Raw genomic sequence first — 24951 nt, 5'->3', positions numbered from 1 at the left:
AAAGCTTTATAACGTGTATACATGGGAGAAAACCAAGAAAGCTGACTAACTCACCCAAATGGTAGAAGATATTACCTTAAATACCTTCTTCAGCTAAAGACAAGGAGGATGTTGGGGGTGGGGGGAGACAGTTATGGGAGATTACCAGAAAAGCACAGTAAACAAGAGCAAGTTTATTATTCAGATTTAAGTCCTTGCCTTCCCCAATGATGAGAGTTTCTAGAGATAAGGTCATCGCCCCTTCTTCCTGGTACAGAGAGTGAGACACCTTTACAAATGAAGATTTCCCTTACAAATGTAAATGTATTTTACAAAGGGTAACTTCTACTTTTCAGAGCTTATCCCCTGTCTGCAGTTTCTTAAAGGTAACCAGCCCAAAATAATCCTCATGCCAAAGAGATACATTTTGGGGCAGGTAATTCTGATCCCCTACACAGCAATAATGTGTTCCATTAAAAACTCCCTCAAATCTAATTCATCTTTCATTAAAATGGTCAGCTTTGGCTCCAGCAATTTTGTTCCATTGATTCTATATTTTACCTTATAATAATTTACTTTAGTTTGAATGTGCTGTCCTAAAGGAGATCTTCATTCATTTATTCATGCATTTAATGATAATTATTAAGAACCTACTATGTGTCTGGCACTCATAAAATTAAATGAACTTGAAATAAGAACCAATATAATTTGGAATGCCATCATCTACTTTTTAAATTACATTGATATTAAGCATTCCTAATATAGAATTGTGCTCCTAGGGAATGTTTGGCTTTGAAACTGTCACATTAAGGGAATGTTCATTAACAATCCTGTTCTGAATGGTTATGTTTAGATATATTGATTACAATAATATGGCAATTCATTCATCATGAAGTAGTTTGGGAACTGGCAAAGTATCTATCTGAGGGACTAGCACTAGTTAATAATGATAAATATCTAGGCTTTCTCTATTCCCCCTCAAACCCATTTTAATTCTTGTGCACACACACACTCTCTCTCTCCCTCCAAAGAGTGTAATCAATAGGAATTAGACTTGCTCAATAAACTCCTTAGTCCTCGGAATATCTTTAGTAATGTAATTAACGTGCAGATCATTTAGGATGCAGTTTTAGAGCTGGATGAATTCAGACCCAGTGGACTCCTTATCCCTTCTTGTAATGAATCATTTTTGTAATATGTGCCCCTATCCTTGTTAGTGTTTACCTAATGCATTTATTTACTAAGAGATACAGTAAGACGATAGAACTGTTTAAAGCTCTCTCAGGGCTCATCATTTGACATCTTTGACCACTGATTTCAGAATATGGAAAAGCCAAACTTTGCCCAGACATCAAAACCTCCTCCCTCTAAAGTCTATAGTCCTCATGTAGATATGGTGACATCTTTCTAGAAAGACGATGACCCATTAAAAACTGAGTAGGCATCATTGCTGTAGGGGAGGAAAAATAATTTTCCCTCTGCCATTCTGGGTTTTGGCTGAAACCCACCTGTAAGAAAGACAGATTAACAGGAGAAAAATAAACAGAAGTTTAATAACATGTATGCTCGTGCAGGCTCGGTGAGCCGAGGAGTCGAAAGAAAGATTTCTTGGACTCTCAAGGTCTGGTACAGTGCTCGTTTATTCAGAGAATAGCATGGGGACAGGACCCATGGGCAATGAAAAGCTGCAATGGGTTGAGGGTTAGGGCTAAATTTATAAGGTATAGGTATATGAGTTATTTCTTTACAAGACAAAAGAAAGATTATGTAAAAAAAAAAGTTGTTAAAATGGTATCAGGTGGTCCTATAACTTTAGATAAGAATTAGATCGGATCAGGTCAGGATGTCCTATTCTTCCCCCCCAATCTCGCCCAAGGATGATATAGATCGGTATGTAGGGCAGGATGCCTTGGGCTTCGGGGTTTTCTCCCTGGGGCAGCCTTGATCCTCATGATATACCTCCCGTATACGTGGGAGAGACCCAGGAAAATTGAGTGACTCCCCAAAATGGCCCAAGCCACCACTTTAAATAACATTTCCAGCAAAAGACAAAAGTTGTTGTTGGGGGCGTGGGGGGAGGAAGTTATGAGAGATGACCAGGAAAAGCACAGCAAACAAGAATATGGTTTGTTATGCAGTTCTAAATCCTTGCCTTTTCCACTAATAAGAGTTTCTAGAGATTTAGAGTCATCCTTCTCTTCCTGGTACAGAAAGGGAGACACCCTTACAAATGGAGATTTCCCTTATAAATGTAAATATCTCTTACAAAAGGGTGCCTTTACTTGGTTTTCATAGCTTTTCTTCTGTCTGCTATTTCTTAAAAATAATCTTCTAAAATAATCTTTATGCCAAAGAGGCATATTTTGGGGTGGTATATTCCACTCCCCTTCCTTGCTTATGCAATGCCAAAATCTAACTTGAGTTATGTTGCTACAATATCTCCAAATCGGAGCCATCAGGTTTAACAAATTCTCTCCTTGGACAAGATCTGACATTTTGCAGTCAAAATTTTCTTCTATCCTGTAACATTTTTTCTGCTTCTCTGCTCCTCAATTGTGTAGGAACTGTAAACAGCTGACCACAATTTTTTTTCTTCGTAACTAATGTCAAAACAAAAAACACACTTAGAGGCTATTATGAATGCCAGGAGCACAAATTGATTGATACTAGTGATTTTGTACATTTGAGTTTCTTGGTATGGGCATTCCAACAAGGTTATTTAATTGTCACCAAAATTTACAGGGATGAAAACTAACCTTTTGAGCTATTTCCTTAAACATAGAATATATGATTTAAGTGAGGTTAACTCCAAGTTATTTTTGTCTCAACAGTGGAATATCTTTTCAAAGGTCTGTTGACTCCAGTTTTTCCTGGTCAGCTACAGTGTCAAGATTTGTTATATAGTATAGTTTTGCTTTTTAGTCAATTTGGTCACTCAGTTTTCTTCATTGTGAACTAAAATATCCAAGCAGCATCTTTGCTGGAAAAGAAAAGGACCACTGTTTGCTGATAATTACTTTATTTCTCAATTAATAAATAACAAGGAAATGATCTTGGACAAAACCAATATTGGGAGTCAAGAATGATAAACCGTTCAGTTTTTCTGTTCTTTGTTATTTATCATTCCTGTTGAACTAATCATGTGGGCCAAAACTCTTAGTATGTAATTTTACATGGGTATAGTCATCAGAAGTCCTTTATTTCCTTTATTGAATTTTGCACTTGTTTCCCTAACTAAATGTTAAATTGTTGATAAAAATCTTTAACTTGGACTTCTCTGTTATATAACTCAATATATATAACCCACTTCATAAATGTGATTAATGGGATGCTTAAATGTATTCTGAATAATATGAACTTTGCAGCAGGGTTGCTCAATCTTGTTACTATTGACATTTTTGGACAGGTAATTTTTTGTTGTGGGGGGCTATCCTATGCATTGTAGAATGTTTATCAGCCTCTACTCATTAAATAGCCATCCCTCGTGGTCTAGTGGTTAAGATTTTGTGCTCTCACTGCCATATCCCGGGTTTGGTTCCCAGTCAAGAAACCATAGCACCTGTCTATTGGTTGTCATACTGTGGCAGCTGCATATTGCCATGATGCTGAAAGCTCTGCCACAAGTATTTCAAATACCAGCAGGATCACCCACAGTGGACAGGTTTCAGCAGAACTGCCAGACTAAGACAGACTAGGAAGAAGGACCTGGACACTGTAGGGGAGGAAGAACTATTCCTCTCCCCTCTAGGTTCTTCTGGCTGGTCTAAGAATTAACTTGATATGAGACAGAATAACAGGAGAAAATCAAACAAATTTAATAACATGTAAACAGGGGAGAAACCCAGGAAAACTGAGTAACTCACAAAAATGGCCAAAGCCACCACCTTAAATGCCATCTTCAGCTAAAGACAAAGGAGGATGTTGGGTGTAGTAGTTTGGAACTTCAAAGGAGAGGAAGGCAATTCACATGGAGATGGAAAAGCAGATGTTTGGTAAACAAATGTTTGCCAAACCTTGCAAAGACAATGGAACATGGGGAGGACTTTGATCAAATGGGCCTTGCTAGTTCCTTCCTGTCCACCACACCTAGTTTATATTATACTATAGTTCTCTATGCTGATAGCTCCTTCCTGAAACAGGCCTTCTATCTTAAATTCTTTTAGGCAGTTAGGTCAAAGTTTCTTCCCGAGTCTTAAAAATAATCAAGGTAAGAGATACATTTTGGGGTGGCAAATTCTGATCCCCCACACCACCCACTCCTGAAAAAATTGGCCATTAAAGCCCAGCAGCAGAGCATTGTCTAATATAGTGCTGGAAGGTGAGAAGATGGCATAAAAAGACTGGACAATGTTCTGCTCTGCTGTACATATGATTGCTAGGAGTTGGAATTGACTCAGTGGCACTAACAACAACCCATTAGATGCCAATAGTACCTTCCCCACTTATGACAGCTCAAAATGTCTTCAGATATTCCCAAATGTCCCCAGAGAGCCAAATTGCCACCAGTTGAGAACCACTGACTTACAATATAGATATCAGAAGGACAGGTATTTTCATCTTGAAAACCCTCCAAGATTATACCCGGTGTGATTAGATCAACAGAATGGATGCTTCAATACCATAGGAATTGACAAAAAAAAATAAGTTCCTGTGTTTTCACTCTTGGAGACAACTAGGAGTCCCTAGAAAATCGTGTGCTTCACAATCTTCTAGAAGATTGTATGTTTCACAATCTTCTGTTGTTGTCATTGCAATCTTTACAGTACACAAATTCATCTAGGGAGTTTGTTAAAAAGTGACTTGAATTCATTAGTTTGGGGTGGAACTCAAGATTTGAATTTCAAACAAGTTCCTTATTAATGCTGATGCTGCTGGTCTGTGGACCACAACTGGCATACCAAGGTCTTTGCCTAGGCAATAGATGCTCTAATAAACTTGGTAGTGTTAGGGAGAGGAAATTCCCCTTTCTACCCTTCTTGTATTCTTCTGGCTGGACTAATAATAATGTTGACACAAGGCCAGATTAACAAGAGAGAAACCCAATTTAATTACATGCACACAAGAAAATTATGAAAATGATGCTCTCCGAGATGGGCAAAGCAGACTGTTTTTATATCTTTTTACACAAAGAAACAATAAATTTGTAAGGAATGACAGGACATAGAAACTTATATTTGAGGTATGTAAAAAGAGAGGAATTTAAACAGAGTTAAGGTTTGAGGTAGTAAATTAGTGAAAAATAGCAAGGTTTGTTTAGGCAGGCTTCTCGGCCCTGAAGCCCCTAGCTCTGGTGATAAGGATACAAGGAGAACACCTTTCTCATAGGAGATTTATTTCCTGCTTTCAGAGGGAACAGAGACAGGAGGGTCAGAATGCCATTTTTGCTTCTCAAGTAACTAATTCAAAATAATCAATATGCCACTGTGAGATGTTTTAGACTGGCCTGCCCTGGCCCTAACAATACCATCTAATAGGTAAAGAGCAACTAGCTCTCATGAGCTCACTTTTCCATGAGAGAGGAATGAAAGAGGAGTATAACCAGTCAGTGGGACTAATTCCGACTAATTGCCTCATTCTTTTTGCATAGTCAACACCTTTGAACCTCTTTGAACATTAGTACATTGCCCTCACACTCTACTCTTAATGAGGTTGCTTGCCTCATGTATTCAATGAAATTGTGCTTTATAGAACACATTTGCTGCTCAGAGAGATGTCTGAGAGGGCAATCTCTTCAAGTATTAAATAATTAACCTCTTAAATGAAGAGGGCCCTCATTGTTGGACACAATTTCTACATATTCCTGTTTTAAGAAAGGAAATGCACTTAGGAATGTCTCAACAACATGTATGTGGACATCTACCTGTATTTCAACCCATGCAACTACACTATATATAGTGTGCAGCCTATGCAAATAGCAGTTACCAAGGAGGAACACAATATATGATAGGTGTAAATACTGCTAATTTCCTGTTTTGAACACTTGTATTCAGCTAAATAGTAATTACATGTAGTAAGGAAGGGCAGACATAGTATGAGAACTGAACCTCCTCATATGATGTGGAGGTCAAGGGTATGACTACAAAACAGGGGAAAAAATAATGTAATAACACAACCTGGATAAAGAGTTCCTACGTGTTCAAAAGGTCAATTCATTTTAACGGGTACCTATCTAGCATCTAAAAGAGGTTATAAAACACAAGTAAACCTAGTGTGAGAGCAGAGGGAATCCACTGGAACTCAGATCTTTCTATTGGAAAATGACAAACAGACAGTTAAAAAATCAGAATCCAGTTTAAGATATTTGCAAGAAGCCCACTAATATCATCTAGCACACACATGGCACAATTCCATGTATGTGATCAGAGATCACAAACATGGCCACCACCCATCAACACACCACCACTCTTCCCTCTCAGAACCACCTTAATATTCTCATTATTTCTAGGTCAAAACAATCTGTTGACTGACGATGTTTCATATCCTGCTCAAAATCTCACTTGGCTGCAGTCTACTTAAAGATGATTTATATAATGCTCTAGTATGAAAAAGCATTCCCATTTACCAAATACGTATTGAATGCCAGCTATGGGCAAAGCACTAGGTTAGGTGTCCTTAGTAGTTGAGTCACTGCTGCCAGAGGGATGACTACCACCATCCTGGGGCATGAAAACAACATTGTTGGGGATAGGGAGGTGGCTGTGCATTTTTTGGCTGTGAATTCCTGCACTTAGTTGAGAAATGGCACAACTGGGTCGTAAAATGCAAGGTATAACTTTTAATAAGCAGTTCCTGTGTATTGAGCTTTGACAATCAGGTCAGTAAAGTGAGAAAGTAGACATGACACATAAAAAATGCTAACTACTCTCTCAGGTCATATAGTCAGAAAAGAAATGTGTTGATTTCCAATAAATTACCATGGTAACTTGTATTAGATATTAATGTTGAGAATAACATTTGCCATCTGTAAGAAATATGTTAGCTATTTGTCTCTACTTTTAGGGCACATATACTATTTTTAACATGTGTTCTATGAAGAGTGATGTATCTGGAGGTTGATTTCTCTAAATTAAAAGTGGACATTTAAATGCTATTAAAACAGATTTTATTTTTACTTCACACACACAAAAATCCACTGGTGTATTTAAGAAAGCACAGAAGGGTCATTTTTTAAAACCACCCAAGAATCATTACCATGAATTGAAATTTGATATGAATGAGGACTGACTGAGAAGAAATTGTGAACTGTGATGAAAAAATGGACTGTTACTGGAGAGTGTTTTGTTTTTGACTCTTCACTTCTGTGTGACCGAAAGCAAGTCTCTTTGTGTCATTGTTCTTCATTTTTATCATTTGTAAACTAAGTGCTCTTAAACCCCAGTACAGGAATTTTGAAAGAACATATTAAACTCTGAGTGACTAATAGTGTGTATTAGCCCATTTGTTAGGTTTTACAGATTCTCAGAGTTTTCAGTCATTGTACCTCATTTTGCAAATCTTTAAAGTGAAATGAAGTGGTTGCTCATCCTAGGGATTTTCTTATGGTTTTAAGTGTTTGTAAAGTTGACTCAGATCTTTGGGTGGCAAGTTTCTATAACTTCAAAATAGAAATTACAATTCCTTAAGATGTGCAACCGCAGTTCAAAATGCTGAATGGGAATGGTTGCCAAACTCATGGAAACTAAAATGAAAGAGGCCACTATCAAAGACTAAAAGAATGACACATAAATTGCCTGACTTCAATCAGTTTAGAATTCTAATTCCAGTATGTGATGTAAACTGAGTATGACTCAAAAACTTATTTATACCATCCCACAGTTTCAAGGTAACGACTCACAACTGCTTGGGTGCACTTCTAATTCTCCCCGAATGAACAAACATGTTTATATTATTTAAATATCTCGGTATTGAAAATAGCGTAAAGGAATACAGTAAAAATATCACAACAAAATTCCATATTGGCTATTTTCTTGAGTAGAGTGCTGTCAGTGGCAACTCAGCAGTCCATAAAAATTGGTAATATTAAACTGTATTTTCTCATTGCCATCTGTAAGATATAAACTACTCACATACCAGTTTAGTTTCCTCATCTGTAAAACAATATGAGACTAAATGAAATTTGAAATTCATATTTTCTCTAAAACGAGATTATGTTTTAAGCTGCTTTTTCAGTGAGTATATGTAAGCTGTTGCCAAAAATGATTAATATATAGAGAAAAACTCCATAGTAATGTTAAATGTTAGAGTTGCCTTGCTGAACTAGGCATCTATAAATGATAGTTGGATAAATAGATGTATGAATGAAAAATTAATTAGGCTAAAGAGTTTCCCATGGGGACTCCTAGCAGAATCCAGATTATAAACCACCTTGAGCAACTCTATTCCAAACTGTCCGGAGTAAAAGGCAAAATATAAGCTATTTTGGAGTCATAACGTTTAAAGCAATAGGTCAGTAACCTCTGTTAAGGTTACTTAAAAACCTGATACAGTAGAAAGAGAAGCATAAAAAAAATTAACTGAAATTGTAATAGTGGTTATCTCAGGGCCATATGATTCCATGTGACCTTTAGTTTCTTCTTCTTATATGATTTTCAAAATCCTGACAATAAGCACGTTTTATACAGTCAGGACAAAAAGTGAAAAAAAAATAAATCTATTTTGGTACAACTAGTGAAAATTTTTAAAATGCTTACAGAAAAGCTATTGTTAATGTTTGCTATAAAATCAAGTTATTTACACATTTTAAAAGTATATTAAAAAGTATTTGCTTTAATGCACACTCTTGCTTCCACTTTATGTCTCTCTACATTAGAAAGCATTGTGGGGGGCAGGCCCCGTGGCTGAGTGGTTAAGTTCGCGCCCTCCTCTTTGGTGGCCCAGGGTTTCGCTGGTTCGGGTCCTGGGCGCAGACATGGTACCACTCGTTAGGCCACGCTGAGGCGGCGTCCCACATGCCACAACTGGAAGGATCCACAACTAAAATATACAACCATGTACTGGGAGGATTTAGGGAGAAAAAGCAGGAAAAAAAAGAAGATTGGGAACAGTTGTTAGCTCAGGTGCCAATCTTTAAAAAAAGGAAAAAAAGAAAAGAAAACATTGTTTTTTAGAGGACACCTTTACTTCTACATTATTTTCTCAAACCACTGCTAATTTTCACACACCAAAAATCAATACACAGAGTGAGACAATAAGGTAATGCCTTATTCTTTGTGAAGCAAAGCCATGTTATTGCCATTTTGGTAAAAGAGAATTCATTATTGAGGACAGACCCTTCATATATCTCAGCTATACAGGCCACTAAACTATAGGAGCCACCCACTTTATTCTCAACTTTGTCATGGTTTAAGGAGCCATTTACTGTTCCCTTAGGAGGAATTAAGGAATGGTAGATTCTGCTATTGGTAGTTTCAAACACATGCCTATTTTTTCATAGAGTGTTAATGGGAGAAAAAAACTCAAATGTTAATAAATTCTTGACTAGTATATCTTTACAAAATGAGAAAGCAAGGCAAACTAACCACTATTTTCCTCAACATTTATGTTTTCAGAAAACAGAGTGATCAAAAAGATTCAAGAGAGATAAGAAATGTTTTTTTCTGTTATTTCCATTGAGGGAAATGAACCAGCATATGGTTTGATTGTTGTTTTTGCCTTAATAGTCTCTGGCTCTGTGGAATCACCAAGATTTTGAATGAAACTTGTCTCATGAGAGAAACAGCTTTTGCCGAACACATTTTATTCCAATGCTTTCAATAATTAGGAAATATGTTAAAACCCTAAAGGAAGAAAATTATAATAATAACATAAAATGCTGAAGTTAATCAAAGCATCCCATTTTGTATATTGCAATGCAATCAGTTTTTACATATGTATAATATTTAATAAATCTATTTCTAACAATTGAGTATAGTACAAATCATCATGCAATTTATTTTTTAGAAGGGTTCAATGTTTCTGTAGAAAACATGACTCCTTCTATTGGTTATCTAAACAGCCCAGATGTTCTGGATTCTTTGACCAATCCAAAGGATTCCCAATGGAAGACCAAATTGTTCTAACTACAACAATATATCCTTTGGTGGATGGTTTCTTTGAGAATAAACACAGAAGCCCTTAACAAGAAGGTGTAAAATGGCAATGCCACCTTCACTCTGACAATTTTCTCTCAAGAGACGTTTTGTAACATTCCATCTGTGCCTGTCTATTTGTATGACATGTTGAGAAGGGAATTCATAGTAGAGGGAAAGCAAATACTTTTTTCTTCTAGGAGATTTTCTTTGAGACATTGGTGAAGTTTGACACCTTGATATACAATAGCCCTGTCTTCTAAGCTGGTCACCTGAGGTGCATTTTGCTCTTTATTACAGCAATATCTTCCTTCTTTGTCTGGTTTCTCCTTCTTATACTCAATCTTATGAGATCTAAGATGAAGGGGGCCTCATCTGAATACTTTGTGTGCTTGTATGTGTGTTCAAATACTTAATGGTCTGTGTACATCCTACGTCATGGTCTTTAGATGGACCTATTTCAAACACTGCTCTTATAATCAAAAGGGGAAGTTTTTTCAGTGGTAAAGCTCTGCCTGTTACTAATACCACATTGTACATTTTGAAAATATATGTCAACTTTCCACCAGAGAGAATCATTGTCCTAGTTTTCTGACCTAATTTTTGGAAACTTGGCTTAATTGATACCATAAATCTTTCAAACAAATATTTATTGACAAGGTACATGCTAGTTGCTTTGAAAAGAAAAAAAAGGTAAACAACACATTCTAGCTGAGAAATAAAAACATGAATTTGCCTACCATCACCCGTTACACTCTACATTCACTTTCCCTCTTCTCCACACCAAACTGCTTGCCAAAAACCTTTGCAGGCACTGTTCTACACTGTGCCACACAGTGTCCGATCTCTATCTCTAAAATCCCCCAACAGAAGCACAAACACGCACATACACAACACCCCGAATGAGTTGCTCACCCTGCCCATGGTTATGATATTTATAGTAAAGCATTTCTTACACTCATATAAAAGGCCTAGCAGAGTGACACTTAAATACACAATAAAAATTAGCTTTTATTATTTCATTTTTAAATATATTCTTGCGTACTTGCCTCTGCAGCTAGACATGAGCTCCTTTAAGTCAAGAAGCATATTTCATCCATCATTTTATCACTAAAACTCAAACACCTGGTATATTTAAGGCACTTACTAAACAAAAAGAAAGTGAATGAATGAATGAGTGGGGGAAAGCAAAAACTGAATGATAATATCAAAGATGTAAAGCAATGTATGATTGATTTCTAAATGCCAAGTGAATCCAAACTTTCCTAGTTTTGCAAGTCTATACAAGACTATGTTGTCATTGGATTTTTGAAACAAAGAACATTTCTAAATCTCTACTACAAAGTTTACCATTTTTCTATAGAATGAAATTTTATTACCAAATTAATGCACTGCATATTAATAATAATACCTCATCACTTGCTTGAATCTCATGACACATTGGCTAGAAAAATGGCTCACAGAGATATTCTTGGAATTTTAGTGTGGGAATGTCCCAAAATCTAGCTTTTTATTAGAAAATTGTGTGTTCTTAATCATGCAGTCATTCATTTATTCAACAAATATTCATTGAGCACCTCCTATGTGTCAGATAGTTTTCAAGGCACTTGAGATAGGTCAATTAAAAATATGAACAAAATAGACAAAATAACCCTTGCCCTGATGGAATTTAAATTTCAGTGGGAGGAGACAGACAATAAACAACAATAAACTTATTAATTAGAAAATTAAATATTATGTTATATAGTGATAAATGCTATAGGAAAGAATAGAGAAAGAAAAGTGGATGCAACTTTCAGCTACAGGTTTGTGACTTGGAATGAGGGGTCAGTGGACCAAATTAAGAGTGTCTTTTAAGCAAAGACTTAAAGAAGGAAAGAGGGAGGCATGTAGAAATGTGGGGGAGGAACATTCCAGTCAGAGAGAACAGCCAGAGCAAAGGTCCTAAGGTAAAGCAATTGTTTATAATGTCGAGCCATAAACAAAACTAAATGATATAATGCAATATGGTAAATCACCAAAAAAGTTACAGAAAATACACGTTCTAAAGAGACAAATCAGTTTTGGATGGATTTAAAGCTTCATTGAAAGTACAGATCCTAGCCTTGCCTTGAAGGATTGGTAGAGTTTTGATAAATGGAAAAGAGAAGTTCTAGGTTGGTACAGAATTGGGAAAATACATGTCAAATTCAGTTCACATTGGGAGGATGAGTCTGGCTGGAGGTTAATCAGGTGCTTCATTAAAGAAGGGAAGGACCTTGAATGCCTCTTCCATGAGCAATGTAGATCAGCTAACAATTACTTAAGAAAACTCCAAGGTGAGGATGTGTTTTTGGAAGATTAAACTGAAGCCTTTGTACAGATTACTTTAGAATAGCTGTAAATAATAAAATTTTAACCCAAAAGTAATTACCCAAAATACACTTTAATTATAACACTTGCAATAATGTGATCTTCCCCTTTGACCTTTATTTTTTAATTTTTTATTTTGAAAAAAAGCTGCAATAGTACAGTAAATTTCCATATATCCTCTTCAACTACATTCACCAATTATTAACATTTTCCCACATTTGCCTTATCTCTCTTTGCCTAGAGGGGTAAATAAAAAGATAGGGCTACACTATGTATACAAACACACAACACATTATTGCTAAACCACGTGAGAGTAAATTGTTGACATCATGACTAAATTCTTCAGTGTGAATCTCCTAAAAACAAGGATATTTCCTTACAAAACCAGAGTATAGTCATCAAATTCAGGAAAATTGAAAATGATAGAATACAGTTATCTAATATATAGTCTATATTCACATTTCAAAGATTGTCCCAATAATATCCTTTATACCATATTTCCCATCCAGGATTACACATTGCATTTAGTTGTCAATACTTTTTAGTGTCTTTTAATCTGGCATGGTTCCTCAGCCTGTCTTTGTCTTTCAAGGCATTGACATTTTTGAAGAGTAGAAGATTTTATTTTTTATAGAATGTCCCTCAGTTTGAATTTGCCTGATGTTTCCTCCTTTTTTGGATATTTACCTATTCGTGGCTGGGATACTGCATAAATGATATTGTGCTTTTTTAATGCATCACATCAGGAGGTAAATGATGTCAGTTTGCCCCATTACTAGTGATGTTAATTTTGGTCACTTCCTTAAGATGATATCCATTTTTCCTTTAATCATGAATAAATAATCAGTGGGGAGTTACTTTAAGACAGTGTGAATATCCTGCCTCATCAATCTTTCATTCAATAATTTTAGCTTCTGTTGATAATTCTTGCCTGAATCAATTATTATCAGGATGGCAGAAAAATAGTGATTTCTGACTTTATCATTCCTTCTACATTTACCAATTGGCATTCTTCTCTAAGGAGAGCTTTCCTTTTTATTAATTTGTTTATAATTGATATGTACTCATGGATTCATGTTTTATTCAATTGCTGTCATTATTCACTTTAACTTGTCCTTTAACACATACCACTTATGAGTATTCTCTACTTAATAGGAAAAAAGCAAAACAAAACTTAACACCCTTCCTGTCTGGTTGGGAAGAGGAAAAGCACATTCCAATGGTAGGCTGTAGCAAACTGTATAGAGAATGGTCCATTTTTTTCTTCTAGTCTTTTATTTTATTTTTCATTTCATTCAGTTCCAAGGGCTTGTGGGAGCTTAGTCTAAGTAGGCTCTAATGATGGGTCTTAGCCAACAACCATATTTGCATTCTGATTGGAAGTAAGTTAAAATTAATTTGATACTTTGGATGAAAACCTCTTTCCAAAATGGCAAAATAAACTACTGTGAAGGTAATCTTTTGCCCCAGTGGTTGGTGGCACAGATCAAGCTGCTACATTCAGAGACCATTTTCCTTATTATTATTATTATTATTATTATTATTATTATTGTTATTATTATTATTTTGGTATACTCTGCCTTGTTCCGAAAAGCACTTTTGCAAGAGCAAAACTGCTATCTTTACATACTAGTTTATACTCTCCCAAAACATTTTCTTGCTATTATGTGAATAGCAATTCAGCTTCTTAATGTGTTACCAAAAAAAAATTATAACTGCTTCTAAATTGCGTTGATGTATTGTAGAATTGAATTGAATATCTTTGTAGGCTGAGCATAATTATCCTCCTGCCAGGAACAAATAAGTTATACTGCTCCAGAGAAATAAATATGCATATGAATTTATGTGGATGGATAAATCCTTATAAAGTTTAGCTCTTTATAACACAATAAGAAAGAAGAAATATACTTGGTGAGGCTAATGAATAAACTGGGATCATTATATTGTCTATCATGCATTTCCCCCACAAACTTGCATTTTACTGCATATAAATCAGGGCAGAGCATTTCAAAGGACTTTACATAATGAATGAGGCAATTTTAGGATGAACTCTATAAGAATAAGCCACCTAAAATCTTCAGTTATACTTTAAACGAGATTATATATATAAATAGAGAGAGAGACAAAATGAAAAGTCCAAGAGAGGAGTTCAAAAACACATATAAACTTTGATTTAACTTTGTTAACACCTTTCCCTCTTCAAAGATATCTAGCAGAAAAAGTTTGCAAACAGTACCAGGTACAGGCCAATAAAAAAAAATAGGATCCCAAAATACACTAGGTAATTGCAGCAAGATGAGTGTAAACCAAATGCATTTATTATTTTCAATGTAATCGAATATACTAAGAGATGGCATGTGCTTTATTTTAATTAGCTGTTTCTTTTAAAGTGTTACTTGGTCCAACTGTCTTGATAAGAAAAAATTGTAGTCATTGCTCAAAATGCTTGTAGCAAATCTAGTTTTAAATTGAAGCAATTTATTCCAAAAGCAGTCTACTACTGCAGCAATAATCAATGTATTTTCCCTTAGCCCATACTGAAGCTTTCCAAGGACTATTGTTAATTGTCTGTAACTAAATGACTGCTGGTGCCCTTAAATGTAACTCTTTGGCACTTGTTCATTTGTTGTGTTTAACCAAATACCAGTTTCCCTTAGGTTTTGCCTAGCGATTTTGCTTTACAATTTTCAATATTCGGTCTCAGTTTCTTAAAGGGGACAGAGTCTGTCATTTTAACAAAATAACATAAAGGCTAAACAGATTTTAAAAGGTCTGCACTTTCTCTTTCCATCCTCTGATGTTGAAGTGTGCTGAAATGGAATCTTTTTGCTTTTTAAATGCTGCCACTCCAGGCAACTTGAACTTGAGCTGAAAAGCAGATCCCATTTCAGAGAGAAAATGCCATTCACATTGTAATGTAAAGATAAAATACAGCAGTGGGCCCAAATCATTTCTTTGAACTGTAACAGAATTTAACCCCTAGTAATTTTGTCCTGACCCAATGTGTAAGTAATAATGGGTAGCACTCATATTAATGAATGTATCCAGCTTGGAGCAAAAGAATGTGGAAACTAAATCTAATACCCTGTTTTCTTTGGGAGAGTTTACACATGCTGTATAAACCAATGTGAATAACAAATCAAATGGAGAAATTTTTAACCTGTACACATTTATAATATGAAGGCATGTAAATTATTCTTGCATAAAAATAATGTAGTAACTGAAGAGAAGGCATTGGTGTGTGTAGTGTGGGGAAAGATACATTTCTTTTCTGACTTCCAAGACATTCTAAGAACACCATGCTTCCGCATGTAATACTCCAGAAGTATCTGGGGAAAAGCTGAGATACTCTCAGGATCCCAGGATGTTAGCTCCTTATAAATGCTGTTTCTTCGGACCAGTTTTTGGTGTCCCTATTATTAGTAAATGACTATCATATGGCTCAGAAGACTTCTTCTTGCTTATTGCTCATATTCTACGTATATATAACTTTTCATATGTTTGTATCTTAAAGGAGGTATTCATGTGACGCAAGATCATTTCTGTAATTGCTAAGCTACATCAACCCTGCTCTCTTTTTCTCATTACATTTCAGACGATATGATTGATTGGCCTAGTAAATAGTGTATTCAAGGTAGTATATATAATTTTTTGAGTGACTCATGTCATCTAGCAATGGGAAAAATTCACATTTGAGCAATTACTTTTGAAAAAATAATGACTTACTTTCATATAATTTTTCTCTAATTTATACATATTCAATTTTTAAAAGTTAAAAAAATGTGTATAAAGACCAGTATTTAAATACTATCTGAAGAAAATGAGAATCCTCCTTATTGATTTAATAAGATTACGTTTCTGGCACAGTTTTTGATTGTTTCAAAAGCTATTCAACTAGGTAGGGGCGTGTAAGGCATGCTGGATGCCCAGGCCCGGTGCCATGCCTCCAGAAGCGAAGAGTGTGCTTGGGGTAACATAGAAGAACCATTACACGCCTGGGAAGTTTTCTACAGCAGAGCAGTTGTCCTGCCTCCCAGCTTTCTTTATAGCTTCTCCCCACATAGGCCTTGAGTTAAAACTTATAATGGCTGTTTTTTAAAAAATCAAATTTTTTTTAAAAATTGGAGTATGATTATCATAATGTAAAATGCATAGATCTTAAGTGTTCAGCTCAATGAGTTTCGACAAATGATATACTCGTGTATCCACACCTGAAAAAATACATAACATTTCTTTTACCCCAGAAAATTCCCTCTTGTCCCCTTCCACTAAATTTTCCTGTCACCCATCCCCAAAGCATCTATTTTGCAATTTCTATCACTATGTTTTATTTTGGCCTGATCTTGGACTTCCTTTAAATAGAATTATACAGACAGTATTACTTTGTCTAGCTTCCTTCACCTAACATAATTTTGTGAGATTCACTCATGTGTCAGTAGTTGATTCTTTTTACTGCCGAATATATTCTATCATATGGACACACAACAGCTTATTCATTATCTCCTGTTAATGAACATTTGGGTTGTTTCCAGTTGTGGCTACTATGACTAAGACTAAATATTCTTGTACAAGCCTCCATGTGGACATCTGCTTATGTTTCCTTTGGGTGAACACTTAGGAGTGTAATTGTTAGCCATACAGTAGATTCATATTTAACTTTATTAGAAACTACCCTAAATTTTCTAATATAGTAGTACTGTTGGACACTTCCACTAGCAATGTTTGAGAGTGTGAGTTAAGCATTCTTCATTATTTTTCCATTTCTTTTCTCACACAAGAAATTTTAGAATGATGAATACCAAGTGTTTAATGCATTAAATTAGAAAACAGAATGAATCTTCAAAGAAACCATAGTCCAAATGCTCATCTCTCCCATCATATCCAGTATAATTTAAATGAGGTTTTTCTGGTGTATAAATTAGCCTCTGGGCATAAGTTAGAGTTTTATGCAGGCTTCTAAGCGTGGTGGAGTATAACTCATACCATGAGAGAACGAGACTCACGGCACCCCACAGAATTATCTACCCCCTTATCCTTTCTGCTCACAAAGTAGTGGAAAAACATTACACTGAAGAGAATTTTATATTTTGTTCCTGGTAGTTTTGTAGTGCTATCTTGTATAGTCCCTCATAAGAGTCAGCAGATAAAGCTGTCTGATATTTGTAAATACAACATATAAAAATTTCCTGGAGGTTCTTTTCAATACTTCACAATTCATATTAATTTACTTAGACTCTAAAAGATTTAATAACTCACTTTATTTTTCTTTCTTAAATTCATAAAGTCCAATCACTTTTAATAAGATTTTCTTCTATTTCCCATTTAATTTTAATAAGAGCAGAAAAATACACTTGATTAAACAGTAGTTATATGTGTTTTTTATTAAACTGTTGAATTAGAAATGAAGGGCTAGATAATGAGAAATATGGCTGAGTTCCTTTCTGTAATTATCACAGGAAAAGGGACATCACATGCAAACACACACAAACACAAAATGTCCTTGTGAGAAAATGATAGCCACGCTTTTCAGATTATTTATCACTGGTACTACATTGTACCCATGATGATTTCACCTTCTTTGCAAGATCTCAGGAGTGATCTTGTAACAGAAGAGTAATTGTCATGGCAAAACCACAGATTATTTTAAAGTTCTCAGTCTAAGCCTACGTTGACTATGTTATAAAATTAGCTAACCCATTGGTGGATTTCAAATTACGGAATCAAAAATACCATTATTTTAGAGCCATAATTTCAAGAATATTCATCTTTAATGGTGATTAAGGAAACTAGTACTTTTCGAGGTAGTTGTCAACTGCAGGGAACAATAGCTCCCCACCAATAACAGTGTTTGGACTATGATGATCAAGGACAACATGTATACACAAGCACTTAGTTAAAGTGAGTTTCAAAATCTGTGCATTCTGGCTTAATGTTTAAATACCGATAACCTTGATTTTGTTACAATGTCCATGAGCTCTAAAGGAGAAAATAGAAGCAAATATTTTATCCCCAAAATAGCTTGATAATTTTTTCATGTAATATAGACATTCAATAGGAAAAAGAGAACTTGTATACAGTGAGTGGCAAGAAAATTCCTCCTTTGGATAGAATGTAGTAACATGCCTAGTGAAAGGGAAACAAAGAAAAAGAAAAATAATTTAGAGTAGCTAAGTGAAAGGAAAATAATACCAACATATTCTGCTGTGACATCCGCTAGGGAGCCTATTTCTTAAGCCCAAGTAAGCATTTAGCCTCCAAGACTGTGGTAGGCCACATTGGCACCACTCTGTTCAGAAACCTATAGGACAGGAGTCATGGTTCTTGGCAGAAGCCAGCGGACAGCATTCACCAGGTAGTCCACTCAACCTTCTATGCTCTTCAGGCATACTTCCCCTCAGGAACTGCGCAGTTTGACCCGTCACCTTCCCTCTGCCCCAACCCCCAGGTGACAGCTCAGGTGAGAAGGATCAAGATTCACAATGGGTGAGTGCAAAAGCCATCCTAGCTTAAAAGCTTCATATCCACAGGAACCAATATTTCTTTATCAATCCAATAAGCATAACTTGCAGGATTCCCACAAGGGATATATTTATAAATAAGAGTTGCTGCACTCAGGCAAGCCCAAAATTATAGTTTCCAATCAGGTGTTTATAATTCTTTCAGTCCAAATGCAATCTACCAACATAGGTTCACTTTTACCATAAGCAATGTTGCTTAGCAACATAGTTATCACATACCACCTTATCTGGTTACCAAGGAAACAGAGCTAAAAAGTTATCAAAAGGTCAAATTCTCATGAAGAAAGCGAAAGGTTGTGTTAATCCATTACCCACATCTGGTCTCATCCACAAAACTGTGAAATCAAGTTAAATTTATGATTTTGTATATGAATATGGTATAATTCCCTCCTGCGATTTTCTTTTCTAGAGCTAATGTACACAGTTGAACTTGCTGGAGGGCTTGGTGCTATCCTTTTGCTGCTTGTTTGTTTGGTGACCATCTACAAGTGTTACAAGATAGAAATCATGCTCTTCTACAGGAATCATTTTGGGGCTGAAGAGCTGGATGGGGGTAAGATAAGTTCCCTCTTTTAATGTACTTTCTGAATATTCTTATTTGCTTCCTGCCTTTGTTTTATTGACGGGAAAGAAAAGTTACCTGTATAACCAATGGCAGCAGATCTTATAATCTTTCAATGTTCAGTTTGTAAATCTATCTTTTATATGGAACTATATGTGTGATGCTTTGGAGGCAATAGGTATTTTTCTCTAAAAATTGTAAAGCAGCACCTACCTTTTTAACATTCGTATTCCAAACAGCACTTGTGAATTACAAACACTGATTGCAATGCTATCAGAGTGTTCATTTTCTCTTACCTTGTAATCAGTACTGAAAGCCCAGCTTTACTTTCCTATAGGTAAGGAGTGTCTCTTTTAATTGTGTTCCCTGGCCCAGTAGTTTGAAATGAATCTCAATTTGTTCCTAGTGTAGACTGATCAGTTATAATAAACCGTACCAAGTATTTTAGAATTCATCCCACAGTCTTTTCAATCCTGTTTATTTAGCTATATTTAGACAGGCTAATTTTTACTCCAAGTGTGGACCAATAGATAGGAAAGTGCACAAGTACATTGTTTTCATAATAATGAATAATATTTTTACTCCAATTGGACAAGTAAATAATATTTTCATAGAAATTTTGATTATTATTTGTCTCTGGTCAGTCATGAATATGTGTACAATTTAAGAGGAACTTGAGGTCCTTAAAATTGAGTTCCCTAAACCACCCATTAAAGGACTTAAGTTTTTTTCCTTTTTTGGTCATTTGAAAGTTATTCATACATAAGATAAATGTGCAATATAGGAAGCATATGTAAACTGACAATGAATGGTGCAGATGGTAAAGGTTTCTCGAGCATATTTATAAACTAATTTTTTTCATTGACTGTCAGTTTGCATTAAATAGTAGAAAGAAAAATGAAGCAGTTGCCCATGTTACCACATTTCCAGGGTCCTCTGGAATAAATCCACAAGTAGAACTGTAGGTTGTCAGACTTATGTGAAGAGGAGCAGTTTGTTTAGCATCCTTAACACTCCTCTCTGTTTAACCTTTCTTCTCTTCTCGTTAGGGTGAAGTTTGTGCTGCAGCAACTTTTTTTTTAACTTTTAAGTGCTTACTTGCCTATTTGTTCTTTGTTTCTAACTTTCCTGCCTGTTGATACAAATTATTAAAATTTTTTGCTACTGCTTCAAAGAAATGTGAGAAAATAGCCAATGTCAGAGCTATCGTTGAAAGAGTGCCAAGCAAAGTGCCAGGCATTCTTAAAATCATTCTTGTTAATAAGCCTCAAAAAATTCTGAGATCAATGTTATAATCTCCATTTTACTGATAAGGCAATTGAGGCTCCCAGAGGTTAAATAACTTATGGAAGAAGATAACGCAAGTATTACTATAAGTGGCCAAGATGGGACTTGAAAATAGGTCTCTTTTCAAAGCCTTTATTTTATTGAACACTGAGTCTCTATTATTTTTTACCTTTTAAAAATTTATATGTTCAGTATACTCTAAAGATCTGCTGTTGTTTGCACAATGAGCACAGTAGAAGATATTTGCAAAAGCAGATTACATAAACAGGTCTCACTTTATCTGTTAACCCTATTTTGAATGTTTATTTTGTGTTATGAATGATATGATTTTACCCAATTTGACGTGTTCTGAATAGTAGAACATGGTTTAGATGCCTCTGCAGCTTAGTCACATCCCCTTAGATCCTTCCACGTGCTATCATAGTTGGATAATTATCTACTCTTCCAGTGCTGGAAAATTTCACTGACGTCATAAAATCCCCATTCTTAACTCTTCCACAAGGCCTTTCTTCTTCGAAAGAAGAGAGAACTGTTAAGAAGAGGCCCCATGTTCTTGACTTGGCTTTAAAAAAAATGTACTTTGGAAGTCAAAGCTGAGCAATGTCTTCTTTATTCTTGGCCACCACATACCTCCCCTGAAAGGGGAATACATAAAATATTCTTAGAGGTAAGGAAAGACAGAGTGTGAAGAAGAACAGGGAAAGAAAGTTTAGCGAATATTTTGAAATAATGTGTTACTATTTGTGATATGATAACAGATTCATTAGCCATTTATTGAATATTTATTAAATGACAAATGCTTTGTTGATTACGTTATTGATACTCAGAGAATCACACAACTAGAAAGACATAATTTAAAACCAGGTCTAAAGGACTCCAAATCCCAAGAATTTCAGCCATCATATCAGAGTGGGAGATGGAGTATTTGGCATCAGGGACATATTTACCCAGTTCCTTTCAAGTCATTACAATCGGCATTACCCAACTATATTGGTTCTATATCAGAAGCGTTCTATTTTTCCAAGATAGAACATATTGATGCTTTGCTCTCTTGGTTTTTTCACATCACTCCTCTGTTGCATAACCTTACATTTTATTGTTTTCCCTGGACTCAGGTCTTAGCACTTCTCTTCTAATTCTGCAACACTCACCTTTTTGGATCATATTTACAACCCTATCTTCAATTGCATTTATGCACAAATAACTCCTAAATCTAAAAGTCCTTCTCCAAGTTCTCTTGTTTTAGTATCATTTTTTCTAGTAACATATTGGTTATTTCCACTGTTATAGGTCCCAAACCCAGCTTTTAAATCCCTCACCTCCTACACTCATTCCATGTCATCCTCCATTTTCCATCTCAATTCTTTGTAACATCCGCTACCTCCTTTGCTTCACTTTCTTCTCACCTGCCACTTCCAATTACTCATCATGATCAGTTAATTGTACCTCTTGAAAATAGACTTTTTCCTCACTCTTAATTGCAATTGCCTCATTCGAGCCCCCTACACCAGCTTCTTGGCCTCATTCTCTATTCCTCCATTTTATCCTCCATAATGAGCCAGACTTCTCTTTCTAAGTACAAATTTACTGTGATTCTCTGAAAAACAGCATACCTCTGTGTTACCTTCCAGAGCAAGTCCAGGCTTCTTAGCTAAGAAAGCACTTGCTGTCAAAGGGCCCAACTTACATTTGCAGCCTTGCCACGCCCGTGGAATCTGACTATGCAGAGTTCTAGTTGGAATGAGATGCTGGCCTTTGGACAAACACAGCTGTTGAGAACTAACCTAAGACAATGCAGTCCTGCATGATTCTCAGGTCTTTTTGGGTAAATGAGGTAACTATAATGGTTAGGGGTAGGAGAAGGTTAACTCCCCCACCTTGATTCCATAGTATAATGAAAGAAAACTTGGACAAATTCTATTTCATATACACTTATTAACAAACAAGGATGTAACCCATCCTATAAACTTGAAGAAGTTCCAGTTCTCTGTCATATGAATGTGTGTGTGTGTATGTTCCCCAAAAACTTTACAACAAAGTTTTCCCTGAGGCAAAGGTGACAATATTCCAGTGGCAGTATTAAGCTAACCATCTAATGACATCTAAGAATATTCTTTATCAAAACACAGGCCTGTTTTGGAATCAAACTTGGAACAGTTTCCCTTAGGGGGCAGGCCACTGGCCCCACTAGATACTTGTAGGAGTGGGATTCATCTCTAAATTATGTGAAGTAATCCATATATCTTGAATAGCATCGATTTCACCATGGAGGGTCCATTTCCAAGATCCATTATACTTAGTAAAAAGCCACTATGAAACTTGATGTCTAACATCCGTGGTGCTAATTACTGAAGCATCTACTTTTGATCAGAAATAAAGATGGTTGAAGTACTTGTAGTGGCTGCCTCTGGAGTGTTGCTTTATTCTAATTAAATGCTAGCTGGCCATCCTGATGAAGGCACCCTACTGTCTCTAGAGCAGAACTTATACTGACACACTGTCCCATCATCTTTGCTGGAATAGTTACAAAGAAAATACCGTTATCGGAACAACATCAGACTCCTTTGCTCCTCCATGCCTCTGCCTGGGGTTTCCTGTCCCCTTTTGTCTAAAAGCTTGTGTAAAGATAGTCATTCCTTCTTCCTTCTTGTCTCTCCTCCCTCCCTTCTCTCTTTTTCTCTCTTTCTCTCGCTCATACACAGTTCATATTTTCCCCTTAACTTACAAAAATTTCTCTCGTAATCCCAAGGTCTAGTTATTTTCTCCTTACTCTTTACTAAAATGGCACTTCAGACACATCATTATTATAGCCCTTTTCACTTTGAGTAATGAGCGCTTACTAGTGAATGCTTACTACTTGTAGAGCATTGTGGATTCAAGATTCCTTATCTCATTTATTTCTTTCTGTGAAAGGAAGGCCCAAAGACAAAGTCATGATGAAAAGAATTGTTACTTCCAAAATTTTGCAAAGATGTCTACATTTTAGAACTGGCTCTTCAAATAAAAAATATGACAGATATTTAAAGAAAAACAAGGTCGTAAAGTTATAGGTGATCTATTAATAGGAGAAAACAGCAAACAGCAGCTCTCTTACATGATTATCATATTGGTAGATGTCGGTAAGGTACTGCATAAGTTTTCTTTAGGGAGTAACTTATGGGAATAGGCTTAAGGCTTCATTTTGCGGGGAGGATCTAGGGCTAGACAGGGTGAGTGTATGTTTGTTTTTCTCAGAGTGCAAACTGTTTTGTTTTCATCGCTCTGACTATAGGGTATGAGGGGCAAGCTAACTCATAATGATGGCAGAGCAAGCTTATAAGAACACTATAATTGCTAATACGATTCCTATTTTAAAAATGAAGAAAGAGATCTCTGGTTCTACTTTAAGATCTATTACAGGTATTGGAAAAAAATGAGTTAGAGCAAAGTTTTATAATCTCCAACCCCCACCTTTGGAAAATGTGAACATCTGCTCCATTTCAGGCATATGAAACAAATTGGTATGTATGCAATCTTAGGTCATAGAATTTATTTTTCTTTCTCCTTCAATTACAAGGTTATTGACTATTAAGATTTTCAGGAATTATTGTCCTCGTGTCCATCAGTGAAACACAGTACTTCTGTAAATCATTTAGAAACCCTATAGAACTTGTTTTTGGTTTTGTTTTGGAGGGTTTTTTTGGTGGTGGTGATTAGATAATTTGCATGCACATGAACAATCTGGAACATGTTTTTGAATTCCAGAAGGAGAGACCTGTAGTTGATTTTGGTATACAACTTGCCTAGTCATAAGCTGTTAAGTGGTAAGAATCAAGCCTTCTTATCCCAAATCCTGTGCTCCTTATACCACTTTGCTAATTCTTACCCTCTTAAGATCTCAAACATCTATGCTGTCCACTGACCTCTTAAGAATGTGAGGGAAGGAAATTAATATCTATTAAATGCCTCCTTTGGACCAGGCATTTTGCTGCATGGTAGGGGCTCATTTAATTCTAGACCTCTTCTTTAAGAAGGTGCTATTCTATAGATCAGGAAACATAGTCTTAAATGAGTAAAATAAAAATTAATGGCAGTCAAGATTTGAGTTTAGCTGCTGATTTTTTCTTCACTATATCACACCATGTATGTTTTAATTAGTGCCACATTTTGGTGTTTGAGACTTTATTGATTTAAATAGACCAGAAAA

At 35.7% G+C, this 24951-nt stretch overlaps 1 protein-coding gene across 1 annotated transcript in view; it reads left to right on the top strand.

Annotated features, from left to right (window-relative positions):
* Nucleotides 1-24951, top strand: part of IL1RAPL1 (interleukin 1 receptor accessory protein like 1) — a 603506-nt gene that overhangs the window by 567093 nt on the left and 11462 nt on the right. The window contains exon 9 of the mRNA XM_046672892.1: nucleotides 19326-19469. Within this exon, the coding sequence (XP_046528848.1) occupies nucleotides 19326-19469 (144 nt within the window). The remainder of the gene's footprint in view (nucleotides 1-19325; nucleotides 19470-24951) is intronic.

Source organism: Equus quagga, chromosome 10 (assembly GCF_021613505.1).
Source record: "Equus quagga isolate Etosha38 chromosome 10, UCLA_HA_Equagga_1.0, whole genome shotgun sequence".
NCBI lineage: Eukaryota > Metazoa > Chordata > Mammalia > Perissodactyla > Equidae > Equus > Equus quagga.
This window is presented reverse-complemented; position numbering and strand designations above follow the sequence as displayed.